Here is a 23006-nt window from a genome sequence, read left to right on the forward strand (position 1 = left end):
CCACCCCTGAATCAAAACCCCAAGCAAACTCATAATCTCTCAACGGTGAAACACTGGTTCACATGACACATGATGCTGTCCACAGTATTTATTTTGCTTCACTGTAGTTCAAATACATTTTTCCAACAATATACAGACAGACTCTTTATTTACAGTGGGGATGGGGCAGAATGTGGGCAGGGTGAATTCACATTAAGGAGGAGATAACATCACTGCTCTTGAATATCAGTTCTCTCAGGAAGAATCTCAGAAGAGTAACTACTTAGGTAACAGCCGATTCACCTTTCCCAGCAAGGTGATGGCTGGACAGGAGGGAAGAGGCACTCCTCTTTAATCCCTCATATGTTACTGGTCCTCACACTTTCAGTCCTATTATGCAGCTCTATTAACTGACTACATATTATGAACACTGAACCCTGTCTGGAGGAAAATGCCAGGCCTAGAGCCATTGCTACAGTTGTGCTAATATATACAAAGCTATTTACACCAAAATACCATTAAACATATACAAACTGTTCACAGGCTCTGACATTAGGAGATCAGGGCACAAGGACCAGCCTTTGGGCTTGCAGCTAAACCTGAAGGGCTATCCTGGAAGCTTTATATGGAGATGTGGAATGATGGAGAGGGTGATCCAGGAAAGATAGGCGTCAAGGGCCCATGAGAACAAATCCATGGCTAATGTGCCCATCGGGAAAGAGGGTCAAAGTCTGCTGTCACCTCACAACTCATACGGAAATGTGGGGAAGCTGGAAGGGCACATGCTAGACAGAAGAGTCCTTTGCAATCCTCATTTCAGCCTGGCTCTGTTTAATGTCAAAGGCCAGACTTAGAATGGCATACTAGGAAAGCAGTTCCTATATTGTTGCCGTAAACTGTGGGGAACAACTGAAGCACCAAAGTGGTTCCCTTTTATATGTCCTTTTCTACTATAAGAAAATTCATACAGATGCTTTTCAAATGCAAAAGAGAATGATGGCACACTCTGGGACACAGCTCAAAACACCTAACACACCGTGAGCAAATGTGTCCCAGGGGTAGCTTGTTCTTCCTGAAGCTGCACAAAGGGCTGGGCTGGCCAAGGAATGGCAATATTGAGCTCAGAATGGGGTTAAAATTAACAGAAAAGCTTTCCAGTTCTGTCTCTGTCTAAACCTCTAAACCCTGGAGCAGCAGTGTAAGAATCAGCTTTTCTGTGACAAGACTGAATGATCTTAACTGTGACAGTCAGGTTCATATGGTGACATGATGTTGATGTTACAGTGACAATTTGGGTTCATAAAAACCTTAAGGATGGAGAGAAATAAAATGTGAACCTTTCACTTCTACATCACCCACATATGCCTGAACTTGGTGTCTTTAACATGGAACTGGGAAAGAAAGACACAAGTGTAAGGGGCTGGCAAATGCTGTGGAGACCATCTTTCTCTACATCAGGTAATTCAGCCAGAGAACTAGTTTGTTTGTGAGTCTGGCAACAGCATGGAGAGCTAAGAGCACAGAAGAAGTTGTAGGTAAGACTAACCCTGCAGGAGTCAGAAGCTTCTCTTCAAAAATTAAAGGTGTCCTTTAGCCACACCACTTCCCTTGACTCATCATGGCCCCCTCTAGGCATAGAGCTTGTTAGACTGCTTGGGAACACTGTTTGGACATAAAAACGTGTGTCCTAAATCTCGTTCTAAATTAAACATACAAAAAATATACATATATTGTATAAATTAACACATATATATATAAAGCCTGATTTTTTATATATATGTATATAAACTCTAAATTCACATTTCTGTGTTACCTGGAAGGAAGCATGCAAGAACAGTATATGGAGGGGAAGTTGCTCAACAAGGTTTCTCTGGTACAGAATAGGTCTGCCTAGGACAAACCTGCCTCCAACAGCATTCCCCAGATAGCTGAAAAAAAGGGAAGTGCTTTTAGCTCCCATTCCATCTATATAGCTGTTTTCCTGAAGATACATAGAGCAGCTTCCTATATTCCCCATACAGGCCACAGGTCCAACCAACATCTGAGGAATCACCAGGCTAGAGCTGAAGAAGGAAATGCAAACAAACATTAAAGCCAAAATCTATTATCATCCAGTCTGGTAAAGTAGTAATTTACAAGTTGGCAAGAGAACCTGGGCACCACTATACGGACCCTTGTTCGCCCATGTCAAAACAAGTGATCTCAGTCCCGCCCCTCTGATCCCTCTGCAAGTCTCTCAGTTTCTTATGATCATCATCCCTGTTTCTTTCTGAGATCTTGTGCTGTGTTCAACTGCTTAAGTACACCTTTGCTTCACAATCTGTCCAGCTTATGCCCAAAGGGGCAGCCAGTCATCTTGCAAACAGCCACTTTGCATCCCACCAGTCTCCTTCCATCCCAAAGAACACCTTAACTCTGTAGGGAAGAGATCAGATGTTTTTAAAGGCCTGGATTTCATTAGGGATTCTGGCACAATCTCACCTTGTGAGGAAAGTCAGCAAATTTCATCCGGGCAAGAAATCGCCTCACTTCTCCACGACTGATTTTTGGAGTGCTGCTGTCCTTTAACCACACCATTTGACCTTGACTCATCATGGCCCACTTCAGGCCCAGCTTGCTGACCGAGAGAAATCCTGGCTGCTTTTCAGAGGTTGCAGTTGTTGTCACAGTGATGTGAAATGCATCCTTTTGGAGATCATTAATTCCAACTGGTCCATCAGAAAAGGGCAAGAAAATAGTGGTGAGGAGTAAATGATTACATTTCTTCAAAAAAAAAATCTTACAGCCCTTACTCAGTCAAAACATCCACTAGACTAATAGTATATTCAGTCTGACTTCACAGCTCCATGTACCTTAGCTGGTAACAAAAATTATTTAAACATTTTTCCGTGGAAAGAAACTGAAATATAGATCAGAAATTGAAGGGTTTGGTTCCAGGTTATGCTTTTATGCTTTTGGGCTTGACATAGGATATGAACATATGTGAAGAATACTGTTCACTCTCAGCTTTCCTTCCCACACTTGTTAGTAGCTACTCTTTATCTCTATAAAATGGGAAATTTGTAAAGCACTGGCAAGTCAGGTTACCCCATTCAGTGCAGAATGATCTGTACAGACTTCAGAAATCCTAGTTTCTAAAAAAAGCCTGTAAAAATAGTATTCTATTGTTCTTGACTGAACTGTGTTTTTGATACTAGTCCAATTAGATGTTATTACTATGCAGCAGTTTTTCTATAATTCTTGGCCTACTTCTCTCAGTTCTGGATGAACTAATCTTTTATCCCACACTCCCATGCATAAGAGGCTGCTTATTTGCTGAACTGCTTTAGAAAGAGCAAGGAAATTGAACATGGACTGTACAATCCTATATAGATTTAACCAGATCTACTTTTCCCTGAAAACACACTTACATATTTTGGATTGCCCCTTACAAAAATAAAGAGAAAGAAGCAGAACAGCTCCCATCCCAAAGAGCAGGAGATGGCCAAAAAAAGGCAAAACTGTATCTGAGGTGACAGAAAAGTTTTATAGTGATTTTTTATGCACTGCATTAAATTAAAAATATCTTCATGGAGAGCAACACAACTTCTCTGATGTAAAACATGCATAAAATCAAACTTAAGCCCTTCATTGGTTAAATGTATAAGAAACTCTGAGTGTCTTTTATTTGCAAAGTAGGGGGTGGACGGGATGTTCCTTCAGAAGGAAATTGAATCTTATTTCCCATTGTTGTCCCATGTGTGGTGGACCTTAGGTGCTACCTTTAAAGACACAACTGCAGCCCATTGTTTTTCACAGCTACTTCTCTCTCAGTATTTCTAGCCTAGGTAGTTTCTCCTCCATTTGTACTCACCTGCTGAAGCAATGACTTTGTCTGTTGCATTGGTGAGGTCCAAAAGGACTGTAGGAAAAACAGGATGGAGGAGATAGAGGTGGTGCAGTCCTGGGTGCTCAGGTCTGGGACCAGGTTGCTGTTGGAATGCAAGAGACAAAAACATAACAACTGGCTAGCAAAGGGGAGTCTAGCTTCATCAAAAAAAAATAAAGTTTTCTGACATTGTGTTGTTTTTACATGGATCAGAGAATAAAAAACTATGGTTTTACAAAGATTAAATCCTGAAACCATTTTGTTTCTCTAGAACAGAATTTGCTCCACAACTTCTGTTTGGTAAGGTTGAAATCTAGCTCTGTCATATGCAGCTTGATGGGCAAAGCTACAGTCCGGTAGTTTGAGTCTCCATGCCAAACTGTGTGCCTGCATGGACAGAAGGAGCACTCTGGGCTGGGAACAAATCTGAAGTTACTACTCCTCAATGCTGCATGAAAAAATGAAATTCACAAATTTTGGGGTTTGTGGGGCAAAATTTCTGTCAACAAAGCTTTGCAATGAAGAATTTACACATAAAAACTCCTCTGTTCAGGCTCAGAGAAGTCAGAATGTCAAAGTAAGAGATGTCCCTGACAGCCTTCTTATATGTTAAGTTCAAGTTCAATAACAACAGGAATAAAAGACAGAGACTGCATGTGCTTCACAGAGAAACCTCAAAGTGAAGACAGGATGCGTGCTCACCAAACTTTGTAACACAGGCTGTGTTTCATCAGCCCAGAAGAGGAAGACAGACTTCTTGTCCAAAGTCATGACTGAGAGTGCATCGAGTTGTTGCCTCTGCCATGGAAGTTCCTGGTTCCAAACAGGGAGGCCAGATTTGCCATCTATCACCATTACCTCAAGGCAGGGAGAGATCAAGCATTAATGGGTGTCAAGGCATGGGTATGCAGAGCCCCCTTGCAGAGCCATGGCCAGTGCTGTTCCCTTTCATGTCTGTGGCCACAGAGTAATGAGTGCCAGTCAAAGAGATGGGAAAAGCAAGGACCAGAGAATGTTTGTCTCTTTTTACCCAACCTCCCCCAATCCTGTGCTGTCACTGGCCTCCTTGCCTTCACCTGTTTTACCTTTTTGTTCCCATCTCCAGTCTGTGCTTGCAGCATGAAGTCCAGAGTTTGGTCAGCACCAAAGTAACCTGGTACAGGCTGGCTGTAAATTTGGAAAAAGAAACACTCAGCCTCGTGGTAGAAAAAAAGTAATTTCAAATGGAGGCAGAATGGTTGTCTTCATCCTCCATTCTGCCTCTTTAAATGGCAGAATGTGTCATGCTAGATAAGCTCTTTCATCTACTCAGAACTATTCTGATTGTCAGGAATCATTTGTTGTTGGATCAGAAAAGTGAAAATGGTACAGCACCCCATGGTGCTTGTCAACCATTCTTCAGAGTTGTCTGTGTGGGGGGCATCCCTTGATGGGCTGTGTAGACATCTGTTTATCTCCCTGTACACGATTCTATCATTCTTTCCTTTACATGAGAACCTGTACTGTTGTTGCTATAATTATATAAAATTACCCAGCCCTTCCAAAATGCATTGGCACATTTGGTCTCCTGCAGAAAGTGGATCTTCCACTTAGCTGTGTGAAATGGATCTTAATAAATTCAACATTAATGTCAGCCCATGATTCCTTGTATTCTTCCTACTGGCAGGTTTAGCCTTTTTATGACCTTAAGCAGGTTATATGAAGTCCCCTCTCATTCTCTCACTTCTGGATGACGTAACACATTAATATCTCCCATTATAACCAGATTTTAACCATCTTGCTTGCTTTTAGCTTTCTGAGCCTTGCCTCTGTCTTCCTTCAATTCACCAAAGCTAGACGCACAATTCTAAATAAGTACAGTTGTGTCCACAAAATTCACAGAACCAGAGATTTTATGGCAAGGCAGGAACATCAGAGTATATCCTCTCTCCTCTAATTTATGACAGATTTCTGTATTTCATCAAATTTACCAAGTATCAGTAGGCTGCCTTTACCTCGTCTTTGATAAGATGAATTCATCACTTCTTATGACAGTCAGTTCTAATGATTAATTTCACCCAAGGAAACGTTCCTGGATTTTCATTTTCTTGAACATGAATGGCTTTTGCTTCAAGGCACCTGTTCTTGCTATGCCTGTTAGCTTCTAATTCTTACACACGCTTATGAACTCACCTCTCAGGTGTCTCTTTGATCATATAAACTCAGCAATTTAAATCTTCCCTACTAAAGCATTTTTTTCCAAACCTTTTCCCAAATTTCTTCCATCTTCCCCTTTAAAAGATGCATAACAGAATGGCTCCTGAACAGTAATACCACAGTATTGCAGTGGCTTGACTTTATACTTATGACATCAAATAATGTCATTTGCTTTAGACAGCTTTGGCAAACAGGTATTGCTTTCAAGGCAGTATCATGAGACGCTCCTATAGCTTGAAAGCTCTCCAGAAGCAAAAGAAGTAGCAGGCAATTCTATCCTATGACCACAAACTCAAAACGTCTCCTAAGGTGCCTCTTCTCATGTCCTTTATGGGTTACAGTCAGTGGCGGATCCCACAAACTGAATGCACACAAATGCAAGTACATCAGATGCTACCAATCAAGTGTAAAATCCCCTCGGCACTTCCTCAAATGAACCAGAAGGCTAGTAATTATTCTTCCCAACAGTAATCCCCCCAGCAACCTGCTATTAATCCTCTCTCATCTGAAACATCCATTTACAACACAATTTGCAACTGCTTACTCAATTTCATGGTCTCTGAACTTCACCCTTGTTTTATGACTACTGATTCTCCTTTATAGTTTTCCAGGGATCTTGTCAAAAGCTATCTGGAAATGCAGCACATCTGCAGTAGCCATGCTGGTTTTCTCAGAAAGTATTCCCACAGGTCTGGGCTCAGTCTGCCTGGATGAAATGGTATGCTTGGGGCAGGTTTACCCAGGAAAAGGGGTACTCACAGCTGTCTTTGTAAGGTTTGTCTAATAAGGAATTCAGTCTGTTTGACTCTGGTAACATCCCTGACCTGAATTTGTCCCCCAGCCTGTGATGGTTAAGTAAAACTTAAGTTCTAAAAAAAAAATCCAAACAAACCTCTTAATTAAATTCTTGCCCACAGTACATTCAGTGTAGTAATTTTTTCCTTTCTTAACTCTGAGAAAACAGGGAATCCAGGACTTTAGCACAGTGGCCTAGAACAAGAATTGCTTTCATTATTTTTCAACAATTATTTGAGAGCTCTTCTACATGTACTGTACTTTTTCCTTTGGGAGGTCAGAGAACAGGAAAACGCAGAAACCTTGAATACTAGCTGCCCAGAGATGTTGTGAAGTCTCCATCCTCAGAAATACTTAAAAACCTGACAGCATACAGCCTTGAGGAATTTTCTCTAGCCTGTCTATAGAGTCTGCTTGAGCAGGCAGGTGGGATTAAGAAATCTCCAGAGGTGCCTTCCAACCTCAGCCATACTGGTAAAGAAGTTTTCAACCCTTCTTGATTTGTGTACTCCAATTTATTACTGCATTCATTTAGAAATTTCTTTTGTATAACTGATTCTACAGCACCTATGAAGTGGCTTTGCTTAGTACACACCCTTTAAACTCGATGCCAGGCACATTCAGAAGTCTGCAGAAAATTCTGGGTCCAAAACCCTTTTAGTTCATTTCCTTTCCCCATAGCATGATCAACTGCCCCGACCCATCCCTAAAGTCGTGGCTTAGGTCACCCATTAGCTCTCAAGAATGTGGACATTACATGAATGTATCATGTAATCAAAGACAGTTGAACGCCATGGGTTTTTTTTCTTAATTATGTTCCAGTGACTTCTTCCCATTTATGCTCTTGATAGTTCAGTAACATAGTGCTGAGAACTGCTTTCTTTATTCTCAATACTAGAGCAAGCAATTGTTTCCCATGTAATTTCCCTCAGTTGTGCCCAACTGCCCTTTGCAAATATTTAATACTGGGCAAGCTGAACTTGCTGGTTATTACCAACCCACAAGATCTGGAAAATTACTTTATTTCCATGTGTGAAATTAGAGAATGAACAGTATTATTTAAAGTTTACATTTAGTATAGATGGTGTACTGACTGTCATCAGAACGCTCATTTTCAGCTTTCAAGGAACATTAAAATCTCTGGGCCATACTCATTCACCTGCTTTAAATTCTTAACATCACTAATGTAACTGACCCTCTCCCCTGAAGCCCTGAACAGCAGGTGGGCTGAATCACACATCAGTAATCCACTAAACACCAATGCCACATCATTCCCATAACTTCGGTGTTGGGTACCTGAATCAAGCCCCTTATTTGTAATCACTCACAAGCACATAGCTCAAGTTTCCAGTCTTCTGTTCTTTGCTCTCCCTGCCCTCCTCACTTGGCTCAACAACACACACCTCCAGTTCTTAGATTCCTCTTCAGACTCGGAGAATTACTGTCAGTTGCTTTCTAAGGAGCACATGTGCTTAGAACTGAAAGTCGGGAAATGGTACAGGAAGAAATAGGACAGAAAAATATTCCCAGCAAGTAACCTGCTGATATTCTGCAGCTCCAGGGTCCAGCGGCGCTCCAGGTCCTGTCCCCTCAGCAGGATCAACCTCTCTTTGGTTGTGATGAGCAGGTTGCTGCAGTTTGTGTCAGATGCCTTCACTGTCTGTAGAAAGTCAACACCCCCACTGGGACAAATAGAAAACAGAGGAGTTCAAGGCCTGTATCTGCACACCTCAGCACTTGCTGCCTGTCCACATGGCAATTCCTACAAAAGATGTGAACTATACTTGGAGAAGTCCATCTTTTCCCCAGTGATGTGGGTTCCTCAGTTAAGTGAGCAAAATTCAAATGTGGGGTCTTCTGAATATCGTAAGTTACTATAAAAAAGCATGAGGTTTGCGAGTCCACATTTGCTCCCCCTCTTTATTCCTATCGAGGCCTGCACCTAGGTTTGGCAGCAAAGAATGAGCTGAGAAATGCAGGCCCACACAGACTGAGCTTCCCAAAGAGACTCCATTAGCTGGGAATGCCTCTTTATTTCCCTTCAGCAATGCATACAGGGCTGAAGAAAGGAACAAGGAGCAGGAGAAGCTAAGGACTCCCTTTTATTATATTCTGCACTTCTTTGGCTAGGACAAGCAGTGGACAGTATTCCCTAGTTATCAACTGGACAATGAAGAGAAAGACAGTATTGAAGTAGAACCACCAGAAGCACTAATAAGTGCCTACCCTTCCCTTCCTCTCCCAGAAAGAGCAAGATGACTAGTCCATCTTTTACCTGTAAATGTCAATGAGCTCTGACAGGTTGACAGATCTGCGCTTTTCCCACTCTGGCTCCTCCTGTTGCAGCATTGCAGGAAAGTTGTCCCGGTTTCTGGCTTGGGTAAAGATATCCCTCAGGGCAACTGCTTGAACATTACCTGCCAGGAAGAGTAAAGATGAAGAGCCCCGATTGCAAACACTCAATGGAACAGAGAGTGATTGGGACCACTGCAGCTGTGGTAAAAGGCAATGAAATGCCCAGAGCTGGAACTTCCCTGGCATGATGTGCCTTTGGGAAACTCCAAAGTATTTGAGACTAGCAGGTATTGGTGCTCCTGTACTTTTCCACACTATGGCAGTGACACTTGTGCTTTCGCCCTCCTAGCTTTTACAGCAGAAGGCATGGCAGAAGTATCCCAGGGACACCCTGGACCATTTTAGGTAAAACAAACGTTTTCTCGGGAAGGTGAATTGCTGCAGAGGCAAGGTGCATCTTACCAAAACCAAACAGGATGTAGATGGCTCCCCGGCTGGTGATGTGGACTAGGGGCCCAATCACTTTCCCTTCTCCATTGGTGCTGTACTTGACAGGCCCACCCAAAGCAGCTCCAGTCTTTCCTGATACCAAGATGAAAAACACATCAGGCTGCAAAGAGAGAGAAATAGAGATTTTAATCAGTGCTTTCAAGCACCTCTGCACTCAGAATATTCTCGCAACCCCACAGCATGAAGCTGCATTGATCATTTCCCCTCAGCAAGGTCTAGATAGTGTTTGCTTTCTCTTTGCTCAGTCTGGCTTCCTGGGCATCTTACATTCATGTTTTTCTCTTGACACAAATGCATCAAATATGAAAGGGACTTCAAAAATCTGAGCTTCTCTAACAACAGAGGTGTTTTGAATTGTGGGAAGGGATGAGCATAAAGAAAATCTGCATCTGAATTAATCACACAAGTATTTATTTCGGATAAGCTAAATGCTCCTTTCACCAGACAGTCATCCCTATACTGCTGCTAAACACTCACTTCAAACCACACATTCACTGAACAGAAACAGATAATTCTCAAGTCTCAGCCAGGTGAAAATAATGACTCTTCTGTTCATTCCCAGCTGTCGAGAATGCAGGTAGTGTCATTATTGTTTGATCTCACTGCTCTGACCTACTGGAAGAAAAAGGGTGCTTTTCAGTAAAATCCAAGGGAATGAGAATTAGGGGCTCTTGTAGCTCCAGTTACAGTCGTTCCTCATCAGTCTATTTTTCCTTTACACAAATGGTACAGGTCCTTCCAAAGCCTGAGTAGGGATATGCTGTACCTGTGTCTCTTTGAGAGCCAGAACAACAATATCCCTAATCCCATCTCCATCTACATCTGGAAGAGTTGCAGCTGGTGCAGCCAGGATCCCACTTGAAAGGTGAATGGAGTTCAGTGTCCATAAGGTCTTGCCTGTGGAAAGAACAAGATAAAAGAGACCTGTACTTGTGGAACCAGAGGGCATCCCTAGAGGGTCCCCAGAAAACCTTATGAAAAGGGAGCAAGAGAGATTATTTCTCCCATTCTGTGGGAAGGGGAAAGACATATCTAAAAACTGAGATAAACCATAGTGAAAAGCAAAATTCTTCTCCCAGCTTTTCTTCAGATTGCCTTTGAGTCAGGCCTCAAGTCCTGATGTGCTTCCTTCTTAGCATCTCTTTAACAGACCTGAGCCCTAAACAATTTCTGAAATAGCAGAGATATCTAAGATTCATTTATGAAGGAGAACCTAAACGAGTGCTGCTCTACAGGACAGCAGTTGTTTGCCTCAGCCAGCAGTAAAGGCCAGGTAGATGTGAGGAAAGGAAACAGATGGATAGTTCAGATATTCAGAGTGCAAATCTGTGTCTCAGTTAAATTCCCAGGGGTGAATTACTACTCCAGCATGACATGTTCACTCCACCTCAGGGCAAAAGCATGTCAACAGACATGATGTCAAATGGTTCAGCAGTCCAGCATGGACTCAGTTGGAAACACAGAAAAAACAGACTTGCAAACTTGCAAATAAGCATGAAAAACAGAGGCAACAATTAAATTTGATGCTTTTACTTTTTCATCATTCTTTTGCAAACACTTCTGCTTTTTCAATCTTTAAAAATGTTTTGCTGCTGCTGCTGCTCTGTAGGATAAGGTTTGCCCCTGAATGACAAAATAAACCAAGGGCCAAACCTATTCATTACTACTGCTGGTAAAGGAGGTAGCTCACGGTCCTGACCAAGCGAACACCATGCAAGTAACCTGGTCCCTAAAAGCACTTGAAAAATGTAGGAAGATACCTGGGGGTAAAATTAAAGGAAACTTGAGATGTTTTATTCACATCCTAACAGAAGTTCTAACAGTATGGAAATTACAGGGTAAAATACAGTCACTGCTCCCTGGATGGAATGTGATTGGCATGCCTGAAACCTATTCCACCACGATTCCCCACACCCACAATCTGCAACCATAGGACCTGCTAAGGGGGATGGAACAAAGGATGGAACTGAGTGGGAATACCAAGGCCAGACTGTAGAAATTCTTGCAGGGAGAGCAACTTGATGGTACTTTGCAGCTGATGAACAGCATAGCACCCGTCAGCCAGAGGACATAGGAGGTGTCTTGTTGCTGAGCCAGCAACTGTGGTTGCCCCTGGATGAACTGGGTTCATTAAAATCGAACTGTAATATTAACACACACCTCTATCCCAAAGTTACCCACCTTCAAAGTACCTTTTGGTTGATTCCAAAAACCCTATATCTACCTATGACTATTTCTGCCAATGAATTAATGTGGTAGAACAAACAGCAATCAGAGAATGAAGGTGCACATGATCAAGTGTTTAAAAATACAATATTCATTCACATCTAATCAATTCAACTATGGGCCTAATTTCTCTGCAATGTTTCCTGGATGTCATGTGTATCCTTATGCAACTTTTCCAAGAATGCTGTTCAGCTTTGCAGTGCTGTTAGATAGGTCCTGAGTTGTACCAGCAGCTCAATGCTAATGAGAACAGACTTTACATATTCTTTATGACATGGGGATGGTACAGGATAAGATTAACACTTTGAAATATTCTGAGATGTAAGATGAAGATGCTGCCACAGAGATGAAATGTTTTGGATTCTCTCTTCCTGTGTAACTAGAAACTTATTCGTGTCTTGACTCCTGTGTGTCACAAAGTAATAGCCACGGTGATGTGCTAGAACCCAATTATCCATGCTTATTAGTCCTTTAAAGAAAACAAAAAAGCAGCAGCATATTTCTAATATGCTGGTAGTTGACTTTACCTGTGGAGGCACTGAGAAGGCTGAGGAATTTTGATGTTCCTGTAACAAGGCAGACAGGCCCTGCAGCTGCCCCCAGTGATAGCCCATTGCACTGCACACTTCGTGTCTCCTCTGGAAGCTGGATGGACCACAAGGTGCTGCCATTCATACCAGAAAGTGCCACCACAGTTACAGAGGGTCTAGAGACACCTAGAAAAGGCAGGAAAGAGAGAATGTAATCCCTTGGTGTCAGAGGGATTACTACGACCACATTGCCTTGGGTCCTTATCCTGGAGATCCAGCTCTAGCTCCTGGAGCTGAGTGGTTCAAGACAGACAAATCCACACTGCCTGAAAGCAAAGGTCAAATGTCACCTCATGGCTGAAATTCTCTGCTGTAGAGCCTGGCAGTGATCTCCAAACAAGTTGGGCTGATAATCAGTCCAGAAAATCCAGAGGTTGGACCTGAGCTCATAGCAAGAAATGTGGTCAGCTGGGCAGAGAGAACCAAGTTCCTGGGGACAATATGCTCAATTGTGGTGACTTCCTCCTGTGAAATTCACTGCTGTCAAATCAGATTGATTCTTCTGATCCCCTCTCCCTCAACAAAACAGCTAGCACCACGGGGAAACCTTAAGTGACTCCCAAGGCAGATGTCACCTCATATGAAAGTGCTGGGTTGTTTGTAATTCTGGAGCAACAGAAAGTGATTAGTGGTCTGAGAACTTTTTCCTTTGTTTTCCAAAGGAGTTTCATTATTGTGATAAACAGACTGAATGCAACCAATTGGTGGAACTCAGCGTTCTTTTTCCAATTCACCAGTTAGCACAAAATAATTGTAAAATAAAGTAGTTTATTCTGTTTCAATTGACTGTTGGCTCTGATTCCAAATGTGATCAACTTTTAGCTCAGCCTACCCTCAGACCAATGTGTGGTTATTGTAATTAATCTCTACCTAGTATGGTCATATCACAATTTAAGATGAACTCCCACACATTTCAAAGTAACAAAAGACCCAGTCAACTTCTGTCTTACTAGGAGCATGTACAACATGTGACCTGATGACACAAAAGGCGTACATAGGCCATTGGCTAAATATAAGGCTGAGTCCAGTCTCTAAATCAAACTTGCTCTCTTCTCAAACTGAAAGTCAGGTGGCTTATCCTCAGGGGTTGACCCAGATCAAGTTATCTTTGTTACATTGAGAGGGACAAGAACAACTAACTCCTGAATGTAGCTCACAGCTATTGTGTGTGCAAGCTGGAGAAAGAGTTAACAATGTTACAGATTACTCCGCTGGGTGCCTATTCCAAGCTTATCTCTACTTGGCACTGTGTGAATGCTCCAAGCACAAACTACTGGTGGGCCAATACCCAGCTATGTGAGTTCTAGATTGTGATCTGCTTACACCTGTTCTAGTGCCTGGTTTTTGTCTTCCAGCACAGCTACAGCCCACGATGCAATTAAGTATGACTAGTTTCATTCAGAGCATGCTGACTATATGTATATCTGGGATAAAAAATAAAAGCAATGCAATGGCAAAAATATAGAGTGCAAATGACAACTTATATAAACTGAATACAGTCTTTACATCAACTGTATGTTCCTCTCTCACTTATGTTTAAGCTACTTTACTCTTTTCTCTATGTTCATAGGTTTCTTTTTACAGACTTCCTGTGAAATACCAAGGGCCATGCTCGGGCCATGGAGAAAGGCATCTTCCCTATCCTCTAACAGTATTTTTAGTACCTCTTTGAAGAGCCAAGGCATTTTGCTCCAAAAATTTTCTTCAGATTTTGCAAGGTATGCCTGCTCCCTGAACACGTCTCTGAGATGGAATAGATCCACCTGCTACCAGGCAATGCCAGGATAGGCAGATGCAGTGCAGCAGGCAGCTGGGAACCTCCAGGACTTCAGAAGCCCCATGCAGTAAGATGCCACTGGATTTGGCAGCTCCTGTATAATGGTGGCCAGTATCAGCAGGCTCTGCTATGTTACCTGAAAGGTGTGAGGACTAACAAAGAAAGCAAAGCAGCCAGGAGGAGGAAGCAGGGCAACACCTGCTAAACAGCCAGGCACAGTAGCTTCCACATTATCAGTTTATTATTTGTAAATTAACAGTGATTTAGAGCCTGGCAAGTATATGGACTGACCTGAAGAAAAAGGTACCAAAGTGAGAGTGTTTCTAAAAACAAAGTGAAGTGTGCACAAATGCAGGACAAAGAGATAGAGTTCCCCCAAGATGAGGTAAGGGCAAACAGATGATGCTGACCAAAAGGTATAGGAGCATAGTAATTAAAATTTTCTGAAATTAATGAAAAAGAGCACTTGTAATGAAAATTTTAAGCATGACCAACCACAGGCAGAGTACACCAGCAATTTTAAGGAACCCTGGAAAGAGCAATGCAGTGGATTTGCAGTGGCAGGAACTCTTCCTGTGTCTAAGACAACTATACAAAGGTCCATACTGACATATTAAGAGGAATGTAAATGAGCTGCAGCACTTACCCATGACACTGGCATTCATCAAGGCAGTAAAGACAATGAGGATGTCAGGGAGGTCATCACCGTTCACATCACACAGTTCCAGTGGGGATAACACACCACCTGCAACATTACAGAGAGTCACTGCATGTCAAAAAGGCCGCCCAGCTTGTTTTCCACACTGGGAGAGGAGAAATGGCCCAGAAATGAGACTTGTGGGTAGACAAGCCTCACAAAGTCTGCTAAGGAACCACCAAGGGCAGGCAGCTCACACCACGGTACCATCTTTCATTGCATGGAAAGACAGAAATGTAGCATCTGGATCAGAGAAAGGAAAAGGAAAAATGGAGGAGCTAACAGAAAAAGATTCATGCTTCCCACTTCAATTTCTGAAGTGATGTGGATATATCTTATGAAAAGCTTAGATTTGGAAGCCAGGGGCAGAAAGTAATGAGGGAGAGACATATCTTGACCTGGCAGAAATTATTTCACAAAACAGTGTTACTTTATTGCAGAAGCCAGAATGGGAGATGCTTTAGAATGTTAAGTGACCAATACAGGGTAACAAAAGATCTCAAATGTTGATTTATGGATTCAAGCAGGACTACAAGACAATGGAATAAGGTTAATTAAGCTAGTTAGAAGACATAAAGGCTTCTATCCCTCTCCTCTCAAACACAACTACATACTTCAGCATGGAGGTACTGGTAAAGTCCAGGCTGTAGAAAGGGAGGCACTGTATTTTAAAGTGGGCTGGGCCATCTCCATCTGGAACAGAACACAACATCCAGACAAAAAGGCAGGATGGATGAAGAGTCTAAATAATTTATGATGTTGGCAGAAACAAAATTTTGTGGCACTGTTATCTGGGGATGCCAGATTTCACCTGCCTCAACTTCAAGAGTGAGCAGGACGCAGCCACCTGTCTATTATTTTGGACCATCTGTAGTGGTGAGAAAGGGTCTCTGCTCTGACCTGGCTCTCCCAGATAGGTCTCTCCCACCGATGCCCAGCCTGGGAGCTGCCACCTCCCCCATGCCAGATGCTGTTCCTGGGGCTTTCTCACCTGCTCCCTGACCTAGGTTGCGGTTCCAGGTGTTATGCAAGTCTCTAGGGGGACAGGGGATTAGGAATGCGCACACCAGCACAAGAATCATTGAGATCACCACAGTGAGCAAGAAGATCGCAGTGCGCAGGTATGGCATGAGGGAGGGAGCAGCCTTCTGCTCCAAACTCCCAGCCGTCTCTGCAGGATAACCCTCAGGTGCGCTCTCTGATGAGTGCTCCTTCGTCATCCCAACCTCCACATCAGAATCAGGATCCTCTGTCTCTTCTGGAGGGCTCTTCCCATTCTTGACCCCTCCATTCTTCTGGATGTTGAGTACAAGGTCATCTTCACTTTCATCACTGTCAGCCTGAGTGAGGGGATCATATTCCCCAAGGTCTGGGCTCTTCTTTCCTGAGAAAAAAGATGGAGAGAGACAATAAAGCATGAGTATTTGCAAGATCACTGTGGAGAAAAGGCTGCAGTGGAGAGTGATACAGAAGGGATGACAGAGTAGTCTGCATTTTGTATCGACCCAAGTGAGAGAAATGACAGGCTCTCTCTCTCTCTCCATGTTTCACAGTAGCATTTGTGAGAGAAGAGATGCTGACAGATTGTTTTCTGCAGATAAGGGCGGGGGGGGGGGGGTGTATACATGTATGTATGTGTATGTCTATATGGAATTCATAGCTGATTTAATTCTAATACTTTCTTAATTGATAATGAGGCATGAAGGCTCCCTGAAGATGAGGGGAAAGTAATTTTGCCCCTTTGGGCCAGTAACATCATGATGTCTGGAGGAATCAGGCTGTTCCTCCAAGACACCACCTTCTCTGCATGGCTCAATTCTGGAAGAGGGAATGCTCTAACCCCTGCCTGAGGCAACCACAGTGCAGCTGCTCTGTTCCTGCTCCCACCAGAGCCAACAGCCTGTGCTTAGCCTGGCCAAGATAGAAAACTTGTACTGATCCCGTCAGGTGGTGGTGGTGCAGGAAAGTAGCTTAGCTTTAGGTGTCTCCTGCACAGATGCCTGGCACACAGACAACTTCTCCCTCAAGGCCTAGATGGCTGCAGGGAGTGTGGCAAGGGCAGGTGTAGAGGCTGGTCACACACCCTGGCATAAGCCCAGTGCCATCTGTTTATGAGGACAGGAAAGATCATGCAGACTCACTGCCCTGAGCTACGAGTGCAGGGTCACGTCTCAGGGAGCTGCCCTGTGCCACAGGGCTAGGCATGGAGCCATGGCCAGTGCTCTGATGATTGCAGTCTTAGTCTGGTTTTCTCTCTCTCCAATTCCAAGGTGAGATTTCACTATCCCAAGTATCTGTCTCATTTCCTTTTGTTTAAAGCTGATCTGAAACAGGAACTAGCTTGTGCCCAAAGATTCCTGAAGTGATACATGCAAGGCATAACTAACAAGCAAAAATATGCAAGCTGTAACCCCTCTCTGACACAAAGATGATGGGAAGGCTTTACAAAGTGGAGACTTTAGAGCTTTCATGATTATTCTTCCTGACTAAGATAGTATACCTTACTTCTGGTTTTCCTGTTAAAGACACTCAAGTTACAGATGTAGTGTAGTATGAAATCAGTGTGAAACATCTACTTTGCATAATCTAGAGTATATTTTGCAGCATATGTATCTTATTTCTTCCTCATTTCTCAGCCCACAAAAGGACCTTCACTTTCCCTTCGTCTATGACTTATAACTGCTATTCAGCTTCATTTTTAGAATTTAAGAAAAACTTTCAATCCTACTAAAAATCAAATGCCTCACGCTAAGTGGAACAGCCAGGATAACTCATCTACATTGAACAGAAAGAAATAAAAATATCCAACACATTCACATACCTAAGACAGTCTCTTCCTTTTTGAATTAGGGGCTTCTACAAAAGACTAAAAAATCTGGTGCACATATACAGTCCAAAAAGCAATTCCTTGCTGAGGCAGAGCACCCCACCAAGAGATACTGCATTCCTTTGGGTTGGTTTGGTGTATCCCTGTGACACATTGCATTGTTTCACGTAGGTCTGCTCTAAATATGTGCTCAAAGTGTGGGCTTTTCAGGAAGTCTTGATAACCTTGGCTCCATGCCCTAAGTGCACAGAAGGCCACCAACCCTGGTGGCACACAGCTCTCTGCTCAAAAGTTGCAGCATCATTTTCACAAGCGTCTAATACTGTAGGTTGTGCTAAAAAGTGACTGAAAGACTTCTCAGTTGAAACAAAAAATTCCAGAAAGGTCTTGCTGCCATGGTACTTGCAGCTTATTACAACAGATCCAAGTTTGCCAGTTCAAGCCAGGTAAGAACGGCATGAAAAACAAATGTGGCTGGTGCAAGAGCAAATGGTATTAAGCCTGGGAAGTCAAAGACAGACAGTTATGTTAACTAGACTGCTCCAGATTTGGAAACTGGCGACCTTTGGGTAAAACAACCCAAAGCATACTTATGCTTCACATATACTGTGTTTTATTTAATTATTTTAATTCCAAAGAGTCAACCAAAACACTGGAACTTGTTGTTCATTCTTGATGCAACTGAAAGCATTGGTATCAGTTAAATTTATCTGGAACAGTTTTGTTCTGGATCTCTTTCTGGAGACAGAAAGGACCTTGAAAATATGGCTCACCCACTCCTTGAACTGGCAGAGACTGAGATGCTGGCAACATCAACAGTGGTGTCAACTGCAATCCGTAACACCTGTCCTACTGAAAACCACTCATCAGTAGCTAGAAAACAGCTACTACAGTAATGACAGTTTTTGATGATCTACACAGTTAAGGATCTGGAGAATTATAGGAGAGCTATAAAGCAGAGAGCTGCTCAGTCTTAATTCATGTCTAAGCCAGAGTAGGAATCAGAAACTGGCACTCCCTCACCCTTATCTTTCCCCAAAAGGTTATCTGACACACCCACAAGGCACAGCCACTCAGTAAACTTGGGCATAATGTGCCCTGCAGGGGTTTTTTTAAGCCAAAAGGAGGGAAGGTACTGCCCTTTAAGAGCTGTTGGAGCACTCATTAGTACATGTAAAACCCAATTGTGTATCTCATCTCATCTCAAAGGATTTAAACACTTATCTCCCACTGTTCAGAGAGAACATTAACCAATGTGTAGGTGTTTTGGAAATGCATTTGGAATGCTGGCAAGCATGTGCTCAGCTCAGCCTCCCAAGGCTGTTCTGTGTAACTCACAATTCATCTTAATGGAGAGAGAGCAGAAGGAACATGACTCTTCATCCAAATTTTAGGTCACCTGATGTGGGAAGGAGAGATAATATATCTGGCCTTCACTAATCACTCACAGATGACATTTCAGCAGAAAAGCACAAAAACATAAAAACCAGTAAAGAAAGTGTGAAAACAGAGGCAGTCTCAGAGCATTTAGAGAATGATGATTTATTTTTAAGTGCTCCAGAAGTCAAATTCTTTCTTTTCTGGTCAACAACAAGGCTCGGGCTGGAGGAAAACAGCTTGTCCATCAATAGAAAGCTAAAACTGCCTCTATTGCAAGCAATCAGCTGTCAGGGAATACATACAGTTTTCAGTTTTCCATCGTGGAAAGGTCTGAGCTGGCCTCTTGGTCAAACTCTCACCATATGTCCTGAAAGGATAACCACTGTGCAGCCTTCAGGAGAAATTAGTCTCCGTGCTAAAACAAGCCACAGTTCTGTGGCCTTATGTAGGAACCAGATCTGTGTAACTCACACCTTGTTATCTGTCTTCTAAAGAGATTCTAAGTGTATACAAATCTTGCATGCACTTCACAGGTATGGAGTTAGTATCAGCAAAGTCAGTTTCTCTACTGCTCTGTACTCCCTCCCTCCCACAGGCATAGTCAAAAAAGCATCTTCTGTTTTCACCTGCTCTAAACCATATTACATTCTTTCCATGGCATCAGTGATAAAATAGAGGTTCTCATTGAACCTGTGGTTACAATCAGAGCAAGTTACTGGTCACATCACGCTAGATATCCTTTTTTTTTTTTTTTTGCAGTCACTGGAAGAAAAAGCAAATACTGATGATGGAGGCTTTCAAAGACAGAACAGAGAGAAAACGCCCCAACTTACTGGCTTTCAAGGGCAGCAGATCTCTACATCACACTTCATGACTTTGAAAATCCCCCATTTTTTTGCCAAATGCTATCTTCCCACAGACAACTATTGCAGTAGAAGAATGTGACCTCTCACTGAAAAACTGATGATCATTGTGTGATCCCAATCTGGAAAGAAGGCACCCATTAGTTGATCTGTGTTGAAATGAAGTCCCAGTCATAACAAAATATTCATTTCTTCTGCTGATGGCTTCAAAGATATTAATTGTAATCTTATTTTTGCTGATTTCGACTGACTGGGAAAGCTTTTCTTTGCACTCACTTTAGAGTGAAAAGAGCAGATTTTGGACTTTAGAAGAGTGCAATTTTCAGTGCATTATTCTGATGATGGCACACTGGTTCCAGTATCTGTTGTACTGATTTCATGTTCTGTTATTTTTCTGGCAGTTGGCAGGCACCAGTCTGGTACTGGGTACTGCAGACATATCTCTAAGCCCACGAGGAGATAAGTCGCCACATATTGATTTTATTTAATTTAATGAGATGTGGCAGGAAAAACAGATATAGCAGTAGGTTTTCTGCTTTCTCAGTGCTCTTGGAAGCTACATTTTTCATTAATTAAACACACAAGAAAGGTATGATTTCTGCAATTTAACCTAAGGATTGATGCAAGAACTGTTCTCTTAAATGCAGCTGCATGGCCTGTTATGATTTTTTCAAAATCAGTGTTTTCCAACAGCAGATATCAAATAGATCATGTTGGTTCCAGAGGTCCCAAAAGAGATCTGTACTTCCTATTGCACAGTACCCCAGTGGTCACAGCCTAATGCACATACCTACACCTACCAGTTTGCACCCTTCCTAAACAGACTTCATGGTAATGGATTCCTTCCCATTTCAACAGACATGTGTGTGCATATATATATATTTATATATTTATATACATATATATGTATTTATATATATATATATAAAACCAGGAAGATATCAACTTGCAAACAAAATTTATTTGAATGAGACTCAACAGGCACCACAAACTAAAAGTAATGACTCCTGGTAAAGGGTATGAAAAGATGGCAGGAAGGACCTTGAAGACATTACTGTGACCTTCACAGACTGATGTAGGAAGAAAGTATGATCAGTCCACTGAGTGCAGCCTCAGGGACTGGGGCCATGCAGGACCACTGTGATGTGTAGTGCCGAGGAGGAGCCCTCCCCAGCAGCACACAGCTGGGCCCTGTCTCTGTCCCAGTGTGGAAAATGAATTTCCAGAGTTGATTAATGGTTAACATAAAGTTCCGATATTATGTTAAAAGTTGTCTCTTTCATAGTTGCCTGTTAAATACTTCATAAATGTTTCATAATTGTGTAAGTTAATTATTTCCTAGTTAAATTGTTCCCAGTTATGTAAAGCCCCTTACCGTCAGGTCTTGCCCCCGCTGCTCCCCTCTCATCCATAATGGCGAACACCCGAGACAAGGAGCAGGATTACCTCATCTAATAAGCAAGTATGAGCTCCCATAAGGCCTAGCGAAGGCAGAGTTGCGCAACAAAGACCCCTAAAACAACGAGCCACCGTACAAATAAAGGCTAGAAACAACATCTTCGATTGGAGAAATCATAGGACAGCATCAAACCCCGAGATGGAACCTTCCACCTGCGTCACCCTAACCAGAATAGCACATGGGTGACACAGGGACCATAAACTTCAACACAGAAAGTGTCTTTCTGGAGACTGCTGAGGTGAGAAGATCCAGATCCGCCAGCCGACAGAACTCGTCTGGGGAGCAGCAGTGGTGTGCGTGCACCCTACGGGCCCCCTCACCCAGGCTGTTCCTTTTAATAAAGCTGAAATCACTAAAAGCTAGTCTCCTAGCTTCTCATAACACCAGGGCTGTCCCAAAGGCAAGACACGGTTAGGAAGAGCAATGAGGCACTTTCCCATTGAAGTTAATGCAGCCAGGTGCATTGGCACTGTTCACAATACATCCAACAGCAACTAGCATGCTCCCAAGATCTGGTTTGGCAAGGTATTTTAATTCCATTTTAATCTCCTTACTGAAGAGAACGTCTGTTGGACTGCTGCTCGCTGCACACAATAGCCCTTTATGTTTTAATATTCTTTCATCTCGCTTAAGATCTCCTGCTGGAAGATGCAGAGGCGGCAGGCAGGTTTTAATTGCATTGGCACTTGCCGAACTCCTTGCCTGGCTTCTGTGGGTAAAACCCGGCAGGAGCGGATCTCAGAGGTCTGCGCCTCCTTTTGTCCCGCGCAGTCCCCTCACAGGGCCGCGGCCAGGCCCCCCGAGGCCACGCACGGCGCCCCCCGAGCCCCCAGACGCCGCGTCCCTCCCACGGCCGCGGGCTCCCCCCGCCCGCACCTCCGGGCCTCCCCCCACCGAGCACATCACTATGGCAACGCACCCCGCGGCCCTCAGGCAGCGGCACTCGTGCCTCCCGCGCTCAGAGCTGCCCCGGGCGCGGCTGCCCCGCCCCGGCCGGCGCTCGGTTCGTCCCGCGGGCGCGCAGCCCTTACCCGGCAGCTTCAGCGCCCGGGACAGCACCGTAGCCATGCTTGACACCACAGTGCGCTGGCGCGCCGCCCCCGCCCCGCGCCTCCCCGCGGCCTGCTGGGAATTGTAGTTCCCAGGCCTGAGAGGAGTCCGGGCCCTTCGCGTCCCTGGGGATCTGGAGGGGCAGAGAACCGCAGGGATGGGCAGGCCGGTGGCAGCGGGCCGTGACCGAGGGCAGCCCGGATCTCTGCAGCCTGCACGGCCGTGTGGGCACTGACAGATGAAAAACAGGCGTGTCATCCTGAAAGTGCCAGTCTGTTTAAATTGTTGTTGCTTCATTCTTGGAAAGCATTTTGTTGGAAGAAATCTAGTTGTTTTCTTTTTATTTTGCAAGTTTGTTTTATTTTATTTTTGTCATTGATTAATTACAAAAGACGGCCAGGTTGTTTTCCAAAGCTGTCCTCAATCATCACCGCAGCCTTCCAAGATAAGTGAACGAGTGAACTCTCCCACAAAGGGGAAGTTGAGCAAGGAGG

The 23006-nt window shown here is 43.4% G+C and overlaps 1 protein-coding gene across 2 annotated transcripts; it reads right to left on the bottom strand.

Moving 5' to 3' along the window:
- Positions 1-87: 87 nt before the first annotated feature.
- Positions 88-23006, bottom strand: FAM234B (family with sequence similarity 234 member B). Of its 2 annotated transcripts, none has more exons than XM_083859420.1 (13): positions 22494-23006; positions 15925-16317; positions 14883-14981; positions 12397-12585; positions 10410-10540; positions 9596-9743; positions 9114-9255; positions 8377-8520; positions 4933-5014; positions 4550-4705; positions 3833-3950; positions 2461-2687; positions 88-2042 (listed from the first exon to the last, which is right to left on the bottom strand). In XM_083859420.1, exons 1-13 carry the CDS (start codon positions 22807-22809, stop codon positions 2037-2039), a joined length of 2151 nt encoding a protein of 716 aa, XP_083715546.1. In that variant the 5' UTR covers positions 22810-23006; the 3' UTR covers positions 88-2036. The 2 variants fall into 2 exon arrangements, with proteins under 2 accessions (XP_083715546.1, XP_083715547.1); XM_083859421.1 differs by lacking the exon at positions 22494-23006 and adding an exon at positions 21379-21419.

Source organism: Zosterops lateralis (genome assembly GCF_965231275.1).
Source record: "Zosterops lateralis genome assembly, chromosome: 4".
Taxonomy (NCBI): Eukaryota; Metazoa; Chordata; class Aves; order Passeriformes; family Zosteropidae; genus Zosterops; species Zosterops lateralis.

Excerpts from the sequence above, each read along its gene's own strand:
- FAM234B (XM_083859420.1), bottom strand. The coding sequence starts at position 22,809 with ATGAAGCAACAACAATTTAAACAGACTGGCACTTTCAGGATGACACGC. Across the intron at positions 16,318-22,493 it reads CCGGGCGCTGAAGCTGCCGG|GAAAGAAGAGCCCAGACCTT; the intron begins GTAAGGGCTGCG and ends CTTTTTTCTCAG. Across the intron at positions 2,688-3,832 it reads CAAAGTCATTGCTTCAGCAG|TTGGAATTAATGATCTCCAA; the intron begins GTGAGTACAAAT and ends CTGATGGACCAG.